Here is a 20211-nt window from a genome sequence, read left to right as displayed (position 1 = left end):
ATTTTAGAGATTTAATTTGAGAAAGCAGATATATATTTTGTAGACCTAAAATGTTGCTGCATCTAAGTTCTATGTGTTTTCTCTTCAGACCCATCCAACAGATGATCTTTATGTGCCTGTTCTGAATATACAGAGATCAGAATTTCCTCTTCACACTGAAGTTGTGTTCATTTTACAACAACTGAATATCTCAGATTCTTCTTTAATATTCAGAGATGAAATTGACCTCCATTTGTTGAACAGAGAAGGGAAGCTGACTTTAACACTTGTCAATCATAATGTGCTGACGAGGTACAATTATTTAATTTTAATTTCCATGTAGAGTAATGAAACATGAGTTAATTTTGACCTTTGTTATATGTTGAAGCGGTGGGATTTTTTTCAGCCCGTCAATTATAAATGGACAGACAATCTAGCTTTTCAACTGAATTGGAAGACCTAGATGTTTTTTTTTAATGGTACAGGGTGGAAAATAAGTCTGGACACTGTTCCTGCTGCATTCTACCTATTTTTCTGCTGTCTTTTTTCCAGCTGGAAATAAAGGACAGGTGTACTGCAATCATATCCCAATGATGGAAACACTTCACCTAATGAATACCCTATCATTTGTCATAGTAATGCTGCCACAAGTCAGACATCAAGAAATTCCTCCCATCTTCCTAGTTCATGATGCTGTAAAGGCATTAATCATTTCTCATCTGATTTCACTGACAGATTTCACGATGCCAGGGAAACCTGCCCGACCAAGATTAACATTACAATCATTGTTAAATGAGGCCACACATTTTAACATTAAAAGTAAATTATCAGCCTGCCTCCTGAGAGTGGATTGGTTGCCTGCCCCTCATCCTGCTGCTGATAAAAATGGAAAGGGGTGTAGGTCAGGTTCCTGTTTTAGGCTTTAGTTTTATAACCTCTCACCTGAATACAACCTGACTAGTTTTGGGAGTTAAAATTACCTCTGAGTCTATGTATTTTTACCTTTTCCCCTTAAAGTTACTTTGAAGTTGGAAATACTTTTCTCAAATTTTGTACATTTAATCTGGTAGTCAAAGGTTTTCTGTTGAGGAAGATGCAAGCTACCTATTAGGAGCATCTCAGTTTCTGGAATTTAAGTTGGCAATCGAATTAATTTACTAATAAGAAGGAGCTCATTCCTTTGCATAAGTGTAAAGGTCAGAAAGCCAGATTTAGAATATTTGGAGTTTTTAACATAAAAAAAATGAAGTCAGTGGCAAAAAATCTGGACCCAAAAAACCTGAATAAATTCATAGAAAATGAATACTATAAGGTGAATATTTATTTAGAGCATCACTAACAACGAAGGGGCTTATAAAAGGCCAAGTTAAGCTAAATGATAATTCACGTTATTTAAATGGTTTAGAGACACCTTTATTGAAATGAGAGAGTGGTTAATATGATTGTTGAAATTAGAAAGTGTTAAATAGAAAATAATCATGTGAGAATGAGCAAAAAAACAGATCTTAACCGTTGGGGTAGAAAAAATCTCAATGGCACCCTGATCATCACAATATGTATAATTGGCATGATATACATGATCAATACAAGAAATGTTATTTTAAAGATTCAGTACTCTGGCAGCTTAATGGGGGTGTGGAAGTGAGCTTCTGACCTTTAGTGGTGGGGAATGCAATTTTCAACTGTCATTTACTATGGGGACAATTCTATCTCTGATATATGGCATCCAAGTATTTATCCAATTCTCCTGGTACATGACTATTTGGGCAATGACTATTTGAAAATGGGACTGCACCCAGTTCCTGTGGTGAAGCCTTGCAGTGTATGGAAACTCTTACACTGGCCATTATAGATAACTGAGATTGGATTTCAAATGTAGTTTCTAGTAATGCAAAAGCAAAATACTGTGGATACTGAAACCTGAAATAAGAACAAAATATGCTGGAAAATCTCAGCAGGTCAGGCAGCATCTGTGGAGAGAAACAGTGTTAATGATTCAAGTCAATGACCTTTCAGAAATGTTTTTAAGCCAGTGGAAGGGGGAGAGGCAAGAAGAGCAAAGGAGAAGGCCTGTGAAAGGGAATGCACCTTCTAGAAGATCTTAATGCAAGGTTAGGTAGTGACTACACAGCTTGTCCAATGCACATTGGGTACCAGGCAATTGGCAAGATGAATGAAAATGGACAGAGGTTCCTGGAGCTATGCTGTTACCATGAAGCTTGTGTACCAATCGGCTGCTTCCAAACCAAGCCATGCCTGGTGACATCTGGGAACATGCAACTGGCTGCAGCTGGACCCTATCATCATCAGATGTATTACCTTCAACAGTATCCTCATCAAGTCGCTGCTATCACAGCAATGACTGACATTGACCACTCCCTAGTATGTAGCAAGGTCAGCCCTCAACTAAGGATGCTATACTACTCTAAGAAGAAAGATCATCCTCGGATCAACACTTGCCGCATCATTGACTCCGAAAAGACCCATGACTTCCTCAGCATCCTTGATCAGGCTCTTTTGGACAACAGTGCTCAAGGGCCAATTGCAGTATCAAAGTGGGATCACCATCTATAACTTTGTACTCATTGTGATTGAGAAAAGAGATCACAGGAGTACTGACTGATTTGAGGCTTATTGGGACATAAATGAAGTAAGTTATTGCACCCAGGAGGAGAGTCCTGATGAACTCCAAGCAAGTCCCCAGCAAGAAAAAATCTAGTTGCTCTCAGAGCTGCCAGAAAAAAGTCTCAGCAGATGGTTCAACCAATACTGGTTAAAATTCTGCAACAGCATACAATCTGCTGCTGAATGTGGGGATGCTAGAGGAATGTATGAGGTAAACAAGAAAGCATTGGTCCCAGCAGCAACAATATCAGCTCTCTTGAAGACAAAAACAGGATTGATCATCACTGAATCTAGTAAGCAGATGGAAAGGTAGGTGGAGCACTACCTCGAACTCGGAGAACGTTGTCACTGAAGAAGCTGTCAGTGCCAGACATGGAGGAGCTGTACAGAGAGTCAACCATAATAGAGCTCAACAGGGCTATTGACCATCTTGCCAGTGGTAAAACCCCAGGAAATGATGACATTTGACCTGAAATCATCAAGAGTGGAAAACTGACACTGCTGCAGCATCTCCATGAACTCTTGTGTCTCTGTTGGAAGGAAAGATCTGTGCCTTAAGATTTGCATGATGGATATGTACAAAAACAAGGGGGATCACAGTGATTGCAACAATTACTGAGGCATTTCCTTGTTAAATATTGTGGGAAATGTCTTTGTTTGTGTTGCTGTGACCAGATTGCAGACGCTGTTATCACACATCAATCCTGAGTCTCAGTGCGAATTCAGAGCTGGCAGATCAACAGTCAACATGATTTTCTTACTTTCATAGTTACGGGACAAGTGCTGCAATTGGTGCAGACTACTCTACATTGCCCTTATAGACATCACTAAGGCCTTTGATATTATTAGCAGAGATGCACTCCTCAAACTGCTGCCTGGACTTCTGGGTGTCCTTTCTTCTTTCCATGTGAACATACGCAGCTCCATTAGTTACAATGGAGCAACATCAGATGCTTTCAAGATCAGCGATGGAGTAAAGCAGGCCTGCATCCGGCATCCTGATGCCAAATCTCTGGCATCTTCTTCTCCATGCTGCTATTGTATGCTTTGACATAGAGCTTCCACCTGCATACCAGAGCCAATGGTAAGCTATTCAACTTGGCAAGACTGCCCGCCAAGATCAAAGTGTGTTAAGTCCTTGGGCGGAATGGTCCATGCCCACTGGCGTTGGGTGTCATGGCAGGAGTGAGTGGGCAATATGGCGGGAAGGCCAAAAATTGGTTTCACGACGTCATGAAACCAGTTTGTAATTCTCTACTCCGCCTATCAATAGTGGGCTGCCTTTCCCACCGCCGCACGCCAGGAACCTCTTTGTAATACATCTGCATATCATTATAATCCCAGCTCACTGGAATCATCCCCCTACGATGGATCATCCAAGCATCACGCCGATGTGTTTCACAACCGTACATAAGTGATGTGCACCTTGCAAGTGACACTTGGCTTAGAATTTCAGGTTTGTTTGCCTACCTGGTTTCAGGCAGCACTTATGGTCATCAGCGTCAGGCTTCGCAAACAGCACCATGCCACTTTTAGGGGAACGCACGGATAGGTCTCTACCTACCAGACATGCCATAAGGTGGAATGGCTTTTCAATGGCTGCAGGGCTAAAGCTTGTTTGGGAAAGGGGTAGATGTGGCCTCAGGAAAATGAAGAGGCTGCAGGACAAGGGTAGTATTGGGGAAGGGGGGTATCCCAGGGTGTGTGTGGGGGCACGTGTTGATCTGTGCAAGTGGCCTCAAGATGGTAAGGGCTGAGGAGGCAGTCTCCAGAGGAGATAAGGCCAGATGGAGATGTGCTGGTGTGTGTGCGAGAGTGAGTGGTGATGTCCCTTGAGCTGGCAGTGAGTGAGTTGCGAGTGAATGTGTGAGTTTAGAGTGATGAGATGGTTGCCTTACCCTGGCAGCATGGAGGAGATCATTCATCCCCTTTCTGCACTGGATGGCCACCTCCTTCTGTGCAGTATTTGGCACGGACCACCATTATCACCGTTTCCCTAGCTGGAGTGGTGAGATTGCTGTTTGCGGATGATGCTACACTGACATCGCATACTGAAGCCCACTTGCAACATCTTGTAGATCAGTTCTCCTGTGCCTTTAAGGAGTTTGGACTGACAATCGGCATCAGGAAGACCAAATTGATGGGCCAGGACGTAGACTCCACCTTCCATCAACACTGACAGTTTCATGCTGGAGATCATCGACAGCTTCATCTACCTTGGATCAACAAGCACCAAAAGCCTGGCCCTTAATGCTGAAATCAATACCAGAATTGCCAAGGCTGCAGCTGTCATGTTAGTGTTGAGAAAGCGAATGTGGACCAGCTGCAAATTAAATGAAAATACAAAGCTCTGTGTGTACCAGGCTTGTGTTCTCTGTACCCTCCTTTACAGTAACAAAACATGGACAGCTTATATAAGTCAAGAAAAGTGGCTGAACAGCTTCCACCTTGGCTGCCTCAGATGAACATTGGGCATGTCCTGGCAGGACAGTGCTGAATATAAAAGTATACTAACATGGATGAATCCCCAGCATGTTTATCCACTTGAGTCAGTGACAACTTCATTGGCTGGGTCATGTGAGCTGAATGGTTGACAGCCACATTCCTAAAGACATACTCTATGGCAAGCTCGCTATCGGCACTAGACCAAAAATTCACCTATGCCTGCAATATGAGGATATCTGCGAGCGAGACCTCAACTTGATCAGGATTGGAGTCAATGCAAGGGAAGTCTTCGCTGCTAACCAGAGTGCCTGGAGACAGGAAGTCAAGAAGGCTGTGGAAAAAGCAGAGTTCAAAAGAAAAAGATCAGATGGCGATAGAGAGCCCAGTGGAAGGAAAAAAAACCATCATTCGACCTTGGGCTAACACTATTCATTTGAGCCAGCTGTGGAAGGGACTCCACTCACAAGTTGGCCTTTACAGCCACAACAGACTAAGTTCAGTCTAGAAGTGACACACAACCCGGATGCAGTCTATCATCTCTTGAGATGAACGGATGCCTGTTACTGCTACTCTACTTATGATATATCAGCCTTCCCATGACTATTTCAGTTTGTTTAGTTTGGCTCTGCTCAAAGAGCTGTTTTCTCATCCTTGTCTTTCTCACTCTGTGACCAAAACCTGATAGAAATTCCAAGCGACCAGCCCTTCATCCAAACCAATAAAAGACTGCCCTATGGATAACTGACTGACAAACTCAATGCATTTAAAAAAAAATCTTCTGTCGACCTCCTCAGTCCTTTCCAATGGTGATGATAACAACTTCAAACTTAAAAATATTATAGTAATGTTTTGGTGGTATCTGATTTAAGGGATAACTAAGAGACCAAAATAAGAAAGAACTGCTTCTGAATTATCAATATAATATACTCTACAACAATATTGTTATGCAAATAAAACTATACCAATGCATTTCTGAGAAAATATTTTGCTCCTAATATGACTGTATCCATAGAGAATTCTTATGTTTGCCAAATTTGGTTAGTTCTAATAGGTGCTGATGTTGGAAAGCATGGCTAAGAATTGCTCCTATTTGAGCTCATGTTCATGGACTTCAGATCTATATTTCTGCTTATTTTAATTGTAAGGATTTATCACAGCCATGAATTGAATTTGAATCTGAAGTTGCCTGCATGTTTATCCATATTTTAAAACTTTACATTATTTTTCATGTCATGGTAATTATTCTGTTAGATATTGATAGATGTGGCCTTCGGCTCTTAAGCTGACCCCCCCTGCTCATAATGGAATGGTATTGATGATAATTCTTTGCAAATTGATGCCCTGAACTCTCCTGTCCTCATAAGGAAGGAAATATGATGGCAGGGGAACAAAAGGAGTTGAAAACAAAAATATACATCATGCAATGAAAGAGCTTATAAGGGCTTCTTTAAATCAGTAACACTCTAGATGTTTAAACATGCTGTTATCTTTGGAAGGCTGCCATTATTTTGATTACTGTAGAGGATGCTGATTCAATGAGCCAAGCGTCGTTTGATTTCTCAAGTATTTCTGCACCTCCGAAGCTTTTAACTAATTATTGAAAGGTCTGCTCTTTTTGGGTAACGTTGTGTTTCCTGCTGCCACCTTTTTTTAAAAAACATGTTTACCAAATAAATGCTAATGTGGTTATGCAAAGCTTATGGATTATCTATATTAAAAAAATATTAAAATCATTAAATTTAGGATTTCCAAATCAAGGAGTATATTTAGTGCAAAAATGTTGCTTAGTAAAGTGAAATACCTAAAGATTCAAAAGTACTAACAGCAAAATTGCCATTTAGGTAATAATTTAGATTAATTAGTTTACCTGAAGTGCTGCACATTTGTAACATATTTAAAAGGAAAGCATTTTTTAAAATCATCCTTAAATAGGAAAACTGTTTATATATTGATACCGCATATTACCGATTTAATTCCCATTACTGATCTAATTTATTTTCTGTAAGTTAAAGATGCAGTAATGTTATATGTGACAAGCAACTACACAGAAATAATTTGATTGTAATATTTTCTAATATTTGGATGTAATAGTTTAAAAAAACACCGATTACAGGTAAGTAGCAGATTCAGTCTGACTGCGTTCTTGGACCCAGAACCACATTACACAGGAACACAATTTGGACAATTGAGGCTACAGAATTGTAGCATTTGTGATTTACCTTTTCTTCCAGTGACTCAACTCTGGGACCAGAGTTTTGCTGAGTTAGCCCCCATGTTCCTAAAATTTTTTAAAAATTTTAAATTCATATGGTAAATAAAATTAAACGATAAGTATGTATGAAAGAATGTGGACGATATAAAATTAAGTGTTGCTGAAAAAAGAGACATGTTGTCTCAGCTTTTTGTCATTCACTCATCAGGATAGCTTGCAAGAAATTACCAAACTGTAATGAGGGAACAACAATTTATACTGCATGAGAAGAGAGTGCTGATTGGTTGGCAAGTACACGGTCTCTGGTGGAGGCGTTGCTTTGAAGAATGCAGCATAGTTAATTAGCTACTCAGCTTTTTTCAAATTCGTACTGGGCAGGTCGATTCTGATTGGTCAAGGCATTGCCCTGGAGAATGCACCAGAGAATGATTGTTCCCTAAGCTTTAGTTTAGATGAAAAAGGTGCAAAGTATGCACATGTTCCTTGTGCCTGCAAAGGACGGGGCTCTATGTGTGAACATATGTAGGTTTAAAACATGAGTAAGTGAGTCATACTGCAAGCCCAACTGACAATCTTATATATAGGCTGTACACCCAAACAATTGGCAGATAGTACTAACAGCATTGTCCTTTCAGCTGTTTGCAACAGGCAAAATACTGATCACACCCAACCAGCCTGTGTTCATAAAACTCAAAACATGGTGTCCAATGTTAGATGTGATTCTGAAATGGGACAACACCAGCTAATGGATCCTGATTGAGCTAAGAATGACGCTGATAACCGATTTGAGATTATCAGTCGGGCTTGCAGTGTGACTAACTTATGCATGTTAAAAGCCACATATGTCCACACACGGGGCCCTGTCCTTTGCAGACAGAAGGAACATGTGCACACTTTGCAGCTTATTCATTAAACAAAAGCTTGGGAACAGTCATTCCTTGATGAATTCCCCAGGACAATGCTTTGATCAATCAGAGCCAACCTGCCTAGTGTGAATTTGAACAAAGCTCAACAACTAACTGCTCCATGCTGTATTCTCCATGACAACACCTCCACCAATCATAGTCCACCTGCCAACTAATCAGCACTCTCTTCTCATGCAGTATAAATTGTTACCGCATTACAGTTTGGTAATTTCTTGCACCCTATCCTGATGAGTGCAAGGTGAAAAGCTTAGATAGCATGTCTTTTTTTCAGCAATACTCAGGTTCTGCACTACCAAACTACTATGGAAAAAAAAAAACATTTTTATTGTGTTTTAGTGATGACAAAGCACTTGAAACTGCTGTTGTCAAAATAATTGACCACCATGAACTAGAGCGACTGCATTCTACTCAGTGTGAAATTGTACTGGAGCCAGTTGGATCTTGCACTACCCTAATAGTTTCAGAAATTCTTCAAGAAGCTCCAGAGTTGCTCAACCAACAACTAACACATCTTTTCAGAGGTAAGAATAATCATTTCCCATCGGAGTAAATGTTCTCTGTGCATATGCATTTCTGATCGTGATCAAACACGCATAAACCCTTGAAGAATGCTTCTGGAAGGAGGAGATTGAGTGAAATACTGAGATTAAAACCAATCAATGATGTAAATATTATAATAATGATTATGTGCTAAATTATATTTGTTGTGTAGGTCAGTATGCGTTATTGTGATCCCTGTGGGGAACTGTAAATCCTGTAAACAAATTTACCAAGCTACCCCCAAATGAAGAAATTATCAACAAGATTTCACTTTTGTAACTTTTACTTTCACATGAATCAGAACTAGTACAAATTGAACATGAATTAACAGGCAAATAATACTTCAAATAAAAAGGTAAATTTCACTTTAAATAGTCGATACAACAAAGATACGTCTTGCACAACCACAAGCAACCACAGACATGTGACCACCATGTGCAGTTCCAAAGTTCTCTAATTCGGCCTCTGGTCATAAAATCTCTCACTTTCCCACTTAACCAATTCAGCCCTCGAGTCGCATTCCCTGGCGGCCAAATTCTATCCGAGGTCTCCAGAGACCGTCGTCACCTGAAATGCATGCTTTTGCAGAAGCTCCTTAGCTAGGTTCATGCCAGTCTTGATGGCATAGATTCCCCAGAGACCCCTGTAATGAACCCCATTAAGTGGTCTGGTCGGCTCTGGCAAAACAGAAGCAGCAGCAGTAAAATTGTCCAATTCACAATCCCTGCTCCAACACTGTTTGCTTTTTGTCCTGATTAAGTATATTACACACACGTAGCTCTTTGTAAATGTGCCTTCTTTGTTCTCCCCTCTGCTGCAGCTCTCCTTTGTGGCTGGCCACTAGGCTTCACATGTTAACTTCCTTCCTGCTGGTACTGCTTCCAGGTCAAGGGTTGCCAGGTCACATATGGACAAGTATGTTTTATTGCATCAAATGTAAATTATTAATTGATTAAACTCAAAGTCCTTTTCAAACATTCTTAAAAGCAGTTGCAGATTCCACAGACATTTTAAAGAAGTTACATATTTTCCGTACTTTTCCTTTATTTTCCTGTCAAAGATCATCACACCATGAAGATGAATATTACTTTCTGATATATTCAAAACATTTGTCCATTTCATGTATGATTTTTATCTAACTACTTAAAATAGATGCTGTAATCTTGTATTGTGTAGCGTGGATTGCATGGATAACTATATTGGGTTGCTTGAGAAACGTTCCCATTCCAATGTCTGGCTTAGTATTGTCAACGCATTGATCAAATATTAGGAAAATTACAGGAAGTGTATATAGAAACAAAGGAGTTTTTGTTTGTGAATCCAGATGAGGGTAAATGTTTATTATGTTGGTGTTTCTTGATGGTGGAAAATTAATAGTTGAATAATAAAGACTGAAAGGATAGAAAAAATACAATACTTAAATTCAGGATGCTATAATTTACTGTAACATTCTTACAACACAGTATTACTGACATAATCATATGTAAATGTTACATTACTGCACCTAAAATGGCACATAGTAATGAACTTAGCAGTTATCACTATACTTTCTCCTGGTTTGTTAGTTGAGGAATTTAGGCTCAATTTATTATAATATATTATGTGCTCTGCAGAGTGCCATTTGCACATTACCATCATGCTGGGTATTTATATCTTAGACAGCAAGGGCTGTATTTTCCCCCCGTTGGGGGGGACGTTGATGGGTGGGCGTGTACGGGTGTGCTTCTGATCAGGCGCAGTGCCATATTACGTGGGCGGGCCAATTAAGGCCCGCCCAGCGTGATGTCTGCACAGAAGTGCTATGTGCTCCCTGTGCAGGCGGGGAGAATCCCAAAATCAAGAGTGCGCTCTTTCGTGCATACACACGAAAGAGCCCACTCATCTCCCTGAAGCTAAGTGCAGCCTCAGGGAGATCGGCTGCACATGTAAAAAAGACAAAAATAAAAAAATAAAATTTCCCTTACATGTCCCCTCATGTGACAATGTCACATGAGTTGGGCTATGTCCATAATTTTTACAAAATATTTATTAAAATCTTTTAAAGCCTACATGAAACCTCATCCCGCCCGTGGATGAGATTTCATGTTTTTTGTAGTTCCCGCCGGAGTTCCTGGCCTGCCTGCTAACCTTAAGGTTGGATGGGCAGGTCCTTTTAGTTACATAATTGACCCTGTCGATGGCCTCAATTGGCCATTGACAGGTCGGCGGGCGCGCAGCTGATTTTGCTGCGTGCCCGCCTTCCTGAAAATTTAAATTGGCTGCGATGACGTCGGGAGCAACCCCCAATGTCACCGCGCGTCATTCTATGCGTTGGCGAGCGGGCCCCAGTCCTGCTCACTGACTCGTAAAATTCTGCCCCAAGTTTTTTTAAATTCGTTTATGGGGCAAGGGTATCACAGACAAGGCCAGCGTTTATTGCCCATCCCCAAGTATGAAGTACAAAAAGATAATACTCATTTCTACTACTCAAAATGCAACTTTTAATGAAGTTTTGTTTTTGTGCTGCTTCTGTGGATAATGTTGTACATTTCACCAAAATAAATTGCATGAATAAAAGCTGTGGGTAGGTGTCTTTGGTGGACCACAGGTTTTCTCTTGCCTGAAAGCGTTGTTATCCTGCTATTCTAATATAGCAGCTGAAAACTTAACTGTGGTATCCCAGAACTAATGGTTATCAAGAGACTGCCTATTAATATCTTATCTGAGCTGTTTCCACAATGGAATTTTGCTAGTTATGACAAAAAAGCTTGGTAAATAATCTTTCATTAGAGTTGAAAGGAAACACTTAGTCTAAAATAAACTGTGATAGAGGTGTAATATCTTAAAGTCACTTAATGAAATAATTAGCCTTAATGCCTTTACTTAATGTAGAAAGAGGTCTTAAGGCCAAATCTCTGCTGATGTTAACTATCATGAGGGTTATCCACTTTGACGTCATGAGGAATGCAATCAAAACCTGAAGACAAATGGTGGGGGGGAGAGAATTTTAAAAAAAGATGTATGCCATCATCAGTGATTAGAGGCAGTTGTGAGGAGCAACAAATCAATTAAGAGTCATAGAATATTCCAGAAAAGGAGGTCCATTGAGCCTGTGCAGGTTCTTTAAAGGAGCTATCCAAATGGTCTCATTCCGTTGTTCTTTTCTCATATAGTCTTGTAAATTTCTCCTTTTCCATAAGACCATAAGTAGGAGCAGAAGTAGACCATTCGGCCCATCGAGTCTGCCCCGCCATTCATGGCTGATCTGATAATCCTCAACTCCACTTTCCTCCCTTTTCCCCATGAAGTTGCTTTTGAATATGCTTCCACCACTGTTTTAGACCATGCATTCCAAATAACAGCTTAAGATTCAGTCAATTATGGCATAGAAGGAGGCCACTCAGCCCAGCATGTCCAGCCAGCTCGCCACAGAGAAATCCAGTTGGTCCTACTTCCTTGTTCGATCCCTGTAGCTTTGCAAGTTTATTTCCTTCAAGTGCCCATCAAATTTCCTTTTCAAATCACTTATTGTTCTCACTTCTGCCACTCTCATGGGAGGTAAGTTCCAGGTCATTGTCAGTCGCTGCTTAAAAAACTCCCACTGCATCTCTTGCCCAAAATCTTAACTCTATGTCCCTTAATACTTGTACCACCAGCTAATGGGAAGAGATTCTCCTTGTTTATCTTATCTACCGTTGACATGTCTTCCTTCTTCCTTACTGAGATTTTCCACCCATGGTGGTTGACAGGGCCCTCAACCATGTCTGGCCCGTCTCCCGCGCATCCATCCTCACACCTTCCTCTCCCTCCCAGAACTATGATAGGGTATCCCTTGTCCTCACTTATCACCCCACCAGCTTCCACATTCAAAGGATCATCCTCCGCCATTTCCGCCAACTCCAGTATGATGCCACCACCAAACATATCTTCCCTTCACTCCCCCTGTCGGCATTCCGTAAGGACCGTTCCCTCCGGGACACCCTGGTCCACTCCTCCATCACCCCCTATACCTCAACCTCCTCCCACAGCATCTTCCCATGCACCCGCAGAAGGTGCAACACCTGCTCCTTTATTTCCTCCCCCCCTCTCCATCCAAGGGCCCAAACACTCCTTTCAAGTGAAGCAGCACTTCACTTGCACTTCCCTCAATTTAGGCCCGCAAGCATGACCCAGACCTTCCTGTCGCTTGCCATTTCAACACTCCAGCCTGCTCTCATGCGCACATGTCGGCCTTAACCTGCTGCAATGTTCCAGTGAAGCTCAATGCGAACTGGAGGAACAACACCTCACCTTCCGGTTAGGCACTTTACAGCCTTCCGGACTGAATATTGAGTTCAACAACTTCAGATCATGAACACTCTCCCCCATCCTCACCCCCTTTTTGATCCCCTTTTTCTAATAATTATTATTTTTTTCTTCTTTCTTTTCCCACCTATTCCTATTATTATTTTAAAAATGTATTTTCATCCATTGTTTTATCTCTACCTTTTAGCCTATTTCAATCCTTTTCCCCCACCCCACCCCCAGACGGGCCACCTGTTACTTGTTCATCCTGCTTTCTACCCTTAATGTCACCATTAGCACATCCTTTAGCTAATATCACTACCGTCAACACCCCTTTGACCTTTTGTTTATGACATCTTTGGCAATCTCTGCTTTGCCTCCACCAATCACTGGCCCTCTAACAGCTCTACCTGTCCCACACCCTCTTAAACAGCTTATATTTCACCTAATTTCTATTTTTCTTTAGTTCTGAAGAGTCATACAGACTCGAAACGTTAACTCTGTCTTCCTCTCCACACTTGCTGTCAGACCTGCTGAGTTTTTCCAGCAATTTTTGTTTTTGTTTCAGATTTCCAGCATCCACAGTATTTTGATATTTGTAGGTGCTCGGAGTGTGTTTTTAGCTTTAATGTGTAAAGAGCAGGGATACTAGAGTAATTAATTAATTAATTAAAAATGACAGCGATGACAGGACGGTTGATGTGTTGCTGCTGCAGCATGTGGGTGCTGCTGGATACCAAGGTGATCCACAGCGATCACATCTGTATTAAGTGTTTGCAGCTCGCAGAGCTTTGGATCAGAGCTGAGGATCTGCAGTCCGAGCTGCAGACGTTGCACCACATCAGGGAGGGTGAAGGCTACCTGGACAACTTGCTCCAGGAGGCGTTCACACCCCTCAGGTTAGGTCATTCAAATTTATTTTGTGATTGGGGACAGGAGTGTGTGACTGCAGGTGAAGCAGGTATGGGGATCTAGGAGTTAGAGCTCGATGAGCCTCTGGCCCTGCAACTGTCAGAAGTTACAAGTTTCTTGCAAGCTGTGTGGACTAGAGCGGGCTATGCAGGGAGGATGAGCGAACTGACCATGTCACTGTGATACAGGGAGTCATTCAAGTGGGGGAAGGAAATAGGAGTGTAGTAATGGTAGGGTACAGTATAATTAGGGAGATAGATACTGTTCTCTGCAGCTGTGAGCATGAGTCCCGAAGATGGGTGTTGTCTGCCCCGTGCCAAGGTTAAGGACATCTCCTCAAGCTGGGGAGGAACTTGGAGTGAGAGGGGAGTGATCCAGATGTCAGCGTCCATGTTGGTACCAACAACATTGATAGGACTAGAAAGGGGGTTCTGCTGAAAGAATTTGAAAAGTCAGGGGCAGAACCTCGGGATTGTTACCTGAGCCACAGGCAAACTGGCATAGGGTAAAGAAAGTCAAGGAATTAAATGCATGGCTCAAAGATTGGTATGGGAAGAATGGGTTTCAGTTCATGGGGCACTGCCACCAGTACTGGGGTAGAAGAGAGCTGTTCCGGTTGGATGGACTTCACTTGAACCGTTTAGGGACCAATGTCCTGGTGAATTGAACAACTAGGGCTGTAGAGAGGGTTTTAAACTAAATAGAAGCGGTGGAGGGAAGGGTTCTGGAGAGTGGATATGTGCGCTTACAAAGCAAAAAGATATGGCAGCATTGCAGGGTAGCTATTTAGGTAATGATACCCAGAGTGTGACAGGAAGGGACAGAGTGTACAAACATTAAAAAACAGCAATAAATAGGGTCAAAGGGTGGGGGTGGAATGGTGAAAAGGCAAAATTAATGGCCCTTTACTTAAATGCATGTAGTGTTCTGAACAAAATTAATGAATTAACGACACAAATAGAGGTTAATGGGTATGATCTTACAGCCATTACAGAGATGTGGTTACAAGCAGATCAAAGCTGGGAACAAAATATTCAGGGGTATGTGACTTTTCGAAAGGACAGGCCGAAGGAAATGGTGGTGGGGTAGCTTTGTTAGTATGAGATGGAATAAGTACGATAGCAAGAAATGGTCTTGGATCAGAAGAAGTAGAATCCATATGGGTGGAGGTAAGAAAAATCAAAGGGAAAAAGACATTGGTGGGAGTAGTCTACAGGCCCCCTGACAGTACTATACTGTAGGACAGAGAATAAATCAGGAGATAATGAGGACATGTAAGAAAGGCAGTACCTTAATCATGGGTGACTCTAACCTTCTTGTAGATTTGGAAAATCAAATTGGCAGAGGTAGCCACGTGCAAGGATTCATAGAGCCTATTCAGTACAGTTTCCTAGAAAAATGTGTTGTGGATCCAACTAGGATCAGGCTATTTTGGATCTGGTAATGTGTAATGAGACAAGTTTAATAAATGATCTCAGTAAAAGATCCCTGAGGAAACAGTGACCATAACATGGTTGAATTTAGCTTTCAGTTTGAGAGTGAGAAATTTGGGTTGGAAACAACTGTGTCTTAACCTTAAATAAGGGTAATTAAAAAGGAATGAGGGCAGAGTTGGCTGGAATGGACTGGGAAAGAGTTTAGCAGAAAAGTTGGCTGATGAACAATGGCAGATATTTAAGAAAATAGTTCATGACTCACAACAAAGAGATATCGCAGTGAGAAAGAAGTATCTTAAGAAGGGGATAAACCAACCATGGTTAACCAAGGAAGTTAAGGATAGTATCACATTGAAAGAAAAAACATACAATGTGGCAAAGATTAGTGGTAAGTCAAAGGATTGGGAAAGCTTTAAAAACCAACAAAAGATGACAAAAACAAATAAAGAGGAAGAAAATAAACTTAGAGGGTAAACTAGCAAGTAATATAAAAGTGGGCAGTAAGAGCGTCTTTAAATATATAAAAAGGAGAGAGAGGCCAAAGTGAACATAGGCCCCTTAGAGAATGAGGCTGGGGAATTAATAATGGGGAACCAGGAAATGAGAGAGGAGTTGAATAAATATTTTGCATCAGCCTTCATTGTAGAAAACACCAATAGCATTCCAAAAATATTAAATAATCATGGGGCAAAAGGTGGTGGGGGAGGAAATAATATAATAACTATCACTAGATAAAAAGTATTAGAGAAACTAATAGGTCTAAAGATTGATAAGTGCCCTGGACTTGATGGGTTGCATCCTAGGATATTAAAGAAAGTAGCTCTACAGTGGATGTACTGGTAGTAATCTTCCAAGAATCTGTAGATTCTGGAAAAGCCCCAGAAGATTGAAAAACTGCCAATGTAATGCCCTTATTCAACAAGGGAGGGAGTTAACTTAACATCCATCATTGGGCAAATGTTAGAGTCTATTATAAGTGTAATAGCAGAGCATTTAGAAACGTATAATATAATCAAGTGGAATCAACATGCCTTCATGAAGGGGAAATCATGCCTGACAAATTTATTAGAATTCTTTGAGGAGGTAACAAGCAGGATAGATAAAGGGGAACCAGTAGATGTAATGTATTTGGATTTCCAAAAGGCGTTCGATAAGGTACTGCGCATAAGGCTACTTAATAGGCCCATGGGGGTAGTATATTAACATGGATAGAGGATTGGCTAATGAATAGAAGACAGAGTTGGGGATAAGGGGAGCATTTTCAGAATGGCAGTCTGTAACTAGTGGAGTGCCACAGGGATCAGTGCTGGGGCCACAATTATTTACGATATATAACAATGACTTTGATGAAGGAAGTGAATGTACTGTCGCCAAGTTTGCAGATGACACAAAAATAGGTGGGAAGGCAAGTGCTGAGGATGACACAGAGTCTACAGAGGGAAATAGACAGGTTAAGTGAGTGGGCAAAAACTTGGCAGGTGGAATATAATGTGGGAAAATGTGAGGTTATGTACTTTGGCAGGAAGATTAGAGGAGCTGAATATTATTTAAATTGGAGAAAGGCTGCAGAAAGCTGGGCGTGAATGAATCCCAAAAAGCTAACGTACAAGTTAAGCAGGTAATAGGGAAGGCAAATGGAATGTTGACCTTTATTTCAAAGGGAATGGAGCATAAAAGTAGGGAAGTCCTGCTAAAGCTATACAAGGCACTAGTTAGACCATACCTAGAATACTGTGAACAGTTTTGCTCCCCTTATCTAAGGAAAGATATACTGACATTGGAGGCACTCCACAGAAGGTTCACTAGTTTTTTCCTTGGGGTGGAGGGATTTTCTTATGAGGAGAGGATGAGTAAGTTAGAGTTTAGAACAATGAGAGGTGGCCTTGTTGAAACATATGAGATTCTTAGGGGGCTTGACAGGGTAGATGCTGAGAGGTTGTTTCACCTTGTGGGAGAGTCTAGGACCAGAGGGCATAATGTCAGAGTAAGGGGTCTCCCATTTCAGATAAGAGATGAGGAGGACTTTCTTCTCTGAGGGTAGTGAATCTGTGGAATTTTTTTACAGCAGAGGGTTGCAGAAGCTGGGTCGTTAAGTATATTCGAGACCAGATTTACCAGAGAATCAAGGGTTATGGGGAAAAGGCAGGTAAGTGGAATTGAGGATTATCAGATCAGCCATGATCTCATTGAATGGCCGAGCAGACTCAATGGGCCACATGGCCTACTTCTGCCCCTATCTCCTATGGTCTTATAGCCATAAGAGAAAGTCCCAAGCAGATCTTCCACTCAAAGGAAGGACAGGAACCTGGAAAAGGTCCTGTTAACTGAAGTTGATTGAGGGGCAGAGAAAGGCTCCAAGCTTCAAGTTTAAAGCTTCAAGCTGCAGAAAGCAGATTTAAAGTGAGAACAGCTTGCAAGAGGCAAGAAGGTCCAAAGAGACAACTGAAGGTCTGTAACTCTTTGCTTTGGGCATGTGAAGCAGTGGTACTGTTGACGGCTGAGTCGGTGAGGGAGAGTGCGTGGAAGACAGCTTGAATGCATGTGGTGACCCAGGGAAGAGGAACATCAGAAGGAGGTTTCAAAACCCTGGAGGTGAACACTTGCAGAAGTGTTGGTTTGGGAGAAGATTCAAAAGCGAGTGGAGATTGGAAACTGTCGTCTGATGGAGTGAGTTCATTGAAACTGGTTGGCTCACAACGTGACAAGAATCTGAGGAGAGTTGAGGAGAGGTCCATAGCATCAAGTTGAGGTGGCATCTGTCACTTGGTTTCAGAATCTGGTGTGCCTGACCATAGGGTGCCATAGATTTACATAGACTGTATGTTTACTGTGGACATTAGGTTATAAGATAGCTTTTGTGACATGTGTTATCCTTACAAATCTGTATGTACCTGTATAGGTATAGTTGTGGGTGAAGGAGTATTGTAGTATAATTCATCTTCTCTTGTTTAATAAATGTTTTATTCTTTTGATAAAAGTTAATTAGCTGACTCCTGTGACTCTGTTCAGTAGCCCCTCTCCACGTATCGAAATAAACAAATAAAAGCTAGGATCTTTCTAGCTGTGTCCCACCCTGGGAGCAGACTTGTCCAGTGGTGACCTCAGCTGGGGATCATAACACTTTCTTGGACTTGAACGCAAGTTCTGTCGAAGGGTCATGAGGACTCGAAACGTCAACTCTTTTCTTCTCCGCCGATGCTGCCAGACCTGCTGAGTTTTTCCAGGTAATTCTGTTTTTGTTTTGGATTTCCAGCATCCGCAGTTTTTTTGTTTTTATCATAACACTATATTGTCTATCCATTCTGCCAAAATATTTCATTTCACACTTCTTTATAATCAATTTCATCTGCCACTTGTCTGCCCGTTCTCCTAGTTTATCTATGTCCTATTGTAAGCAATTTGTATCATTCTCACTGGTTGCCGCTCCTTTAAGTTTGATATCATTAAATTTTGAAATGTTATTCTGTATCCCAAGATCTAAATCCTTTATATACAACAGGAAAAAAACCACTGGCCCTTGCACTGACTCTTGAGGAACACCACTGTCTACAACCCACCGGTCAGAAAAACAGCGATCTACCACCACTCACTGCTTTCTGTCCTTAAGCCAATATTATTTTATCCAATTGGACACTGACCCTCCTATTCTATAAGCCTCAATTTTGTTAATCAGCTTTTTTATGTTGTACCTTGTCGAACACTTTCATGAAATCTATATAGACAATATTCACTGCATTCCCTTCATTAACCTTCAAAAAATGTGATTAGATTAATCAAGCACAATCTGCCTTTTACAAAATCCAATCTGGCTCTCCATAATTAACTCAAACCTCTCCAAAGGTTCATTTTTTTTCCTGCTTATGGATTCCAAAACCTTACCCACCCCTGATGTTAAACTAACTGGTCTGTAGTTGTCAGGACTGTTCTTACATCTTTCTTGAATAAGGGTGTTACATTTTCCATGCTCCAATGTTCTGGTACCTTCCGGATATCTCAGGAAGATTGAAAGGTTAAGGCTAACCATCCTGCTATCTCCACCACCACTTCCTGTAGCAACCTGGGATGTAAGCCATCTAGGCCAGGCGACTTATCTACCCTTAGGATAGTCAGCCTGTCCAGTACCACCTCCATTTCAATTTTCACACCACCCATTGCTTCCACTATCTCTGCTTCTACCGACATTTTGTCAGCATCTTTTCCTTTAATAAACGCTGATACAAAGAATTCATTAAGTATTTTAGCCTTGCCCTGCACCCCTAAGCATATATCACTCTCTTTGTCCCGAATAAGAACATAAAAACTAGGAGCAGAAGTAGGCAATTCAGCCCCTCGAGCCTGCCCCGCCATTCAATACGATCATGGCTGATCTCATTTCGGCCTCAACTCCAATTTCCTGCCCTCATCCCATAACCTTTCAACCCATTACTAATTTAAAAATGTATCTATCACCTCCTTAAATTTATTCAGCGAACCGGCATCCACTGAATTCTGAGGTAGTGAATTCCACAGATTCATGGCCCTTTGAGAAAAGTAATTCCTCCTCATCTCTGATTTAAATCTACCATCCCTTAGCCTAAAACTATGGCCTCTCATTCTAGAATGCCCTGCAAGGGGAAACATCTGCTCCACGTCTACTTTGTCTATCCCCTTTAGCATCTTATACACCTCAATTAGATCTCTCATCCTTCTAAACTCTAGCGAGTATAGGCCTAAACTGCTCAATCCCGCCTCGTAAGACAAGCCCCGCATCACTGGAATCAATCCAGTCAACCTCCACTGAACTGTCTCCAGTGCAACTACATCCCTCCTCAAGTAAGGGGGCCAAAACTGTGCACAGTACTCCAGGTGTGGTCTCACCAATGCCTTGTACAGT

At 41.4% G+C, this 20211-nt stretch overlaps 1 protein-coding gene across 3 annotated transcripts in view; it reads left to right on the top strand.

Moving 5' to 3' along the window:
• Window positions 1-20211, top strand: part of LOC121277224 (protein prune homolog 2-like) — a 496270-nt gene that overhangs the window by 114365 nt on the left and 361694 nt on the right. For all 3 annotated transcript variants that reach the window (XM_041186396.1, XM_041186394.1, XM_041186397.1), the window contains exons 3-4: window positions 89-291; window positions 8524-8708. In XM_041186396.1, coding sequence (XP_041042330.1) covers window positions 89-291; window positions 8524-8708 — 388 coding nt within the window. The remainder of the gene's footprint in view (window positions 1-88; window positions 292-8523; window positions 8709-20211) is intronic.

The sequence above is a fragment of the Carcharodon carcharias genome, chromosome 4 (assembly GCF_017639515.1).
Source record: "Carcharodon carcharias isolate sCarCar2 chromosome 4, sCarCar2.pri, whole genome shotgun sequence".
In the NCBI taxonomy this organism is placed as follows: Eukaryota; Metazoa; Chordata; class Chondrichthyes; order Lamniformes; family Lamnidae; genus Carcharodon; species Carcharodon carcharias.
The sequence above is the reverse complement of the archived record's forward strand: the minus strand, read 5'-3'. Positions and strand labels throughout refer to the sequence as shown.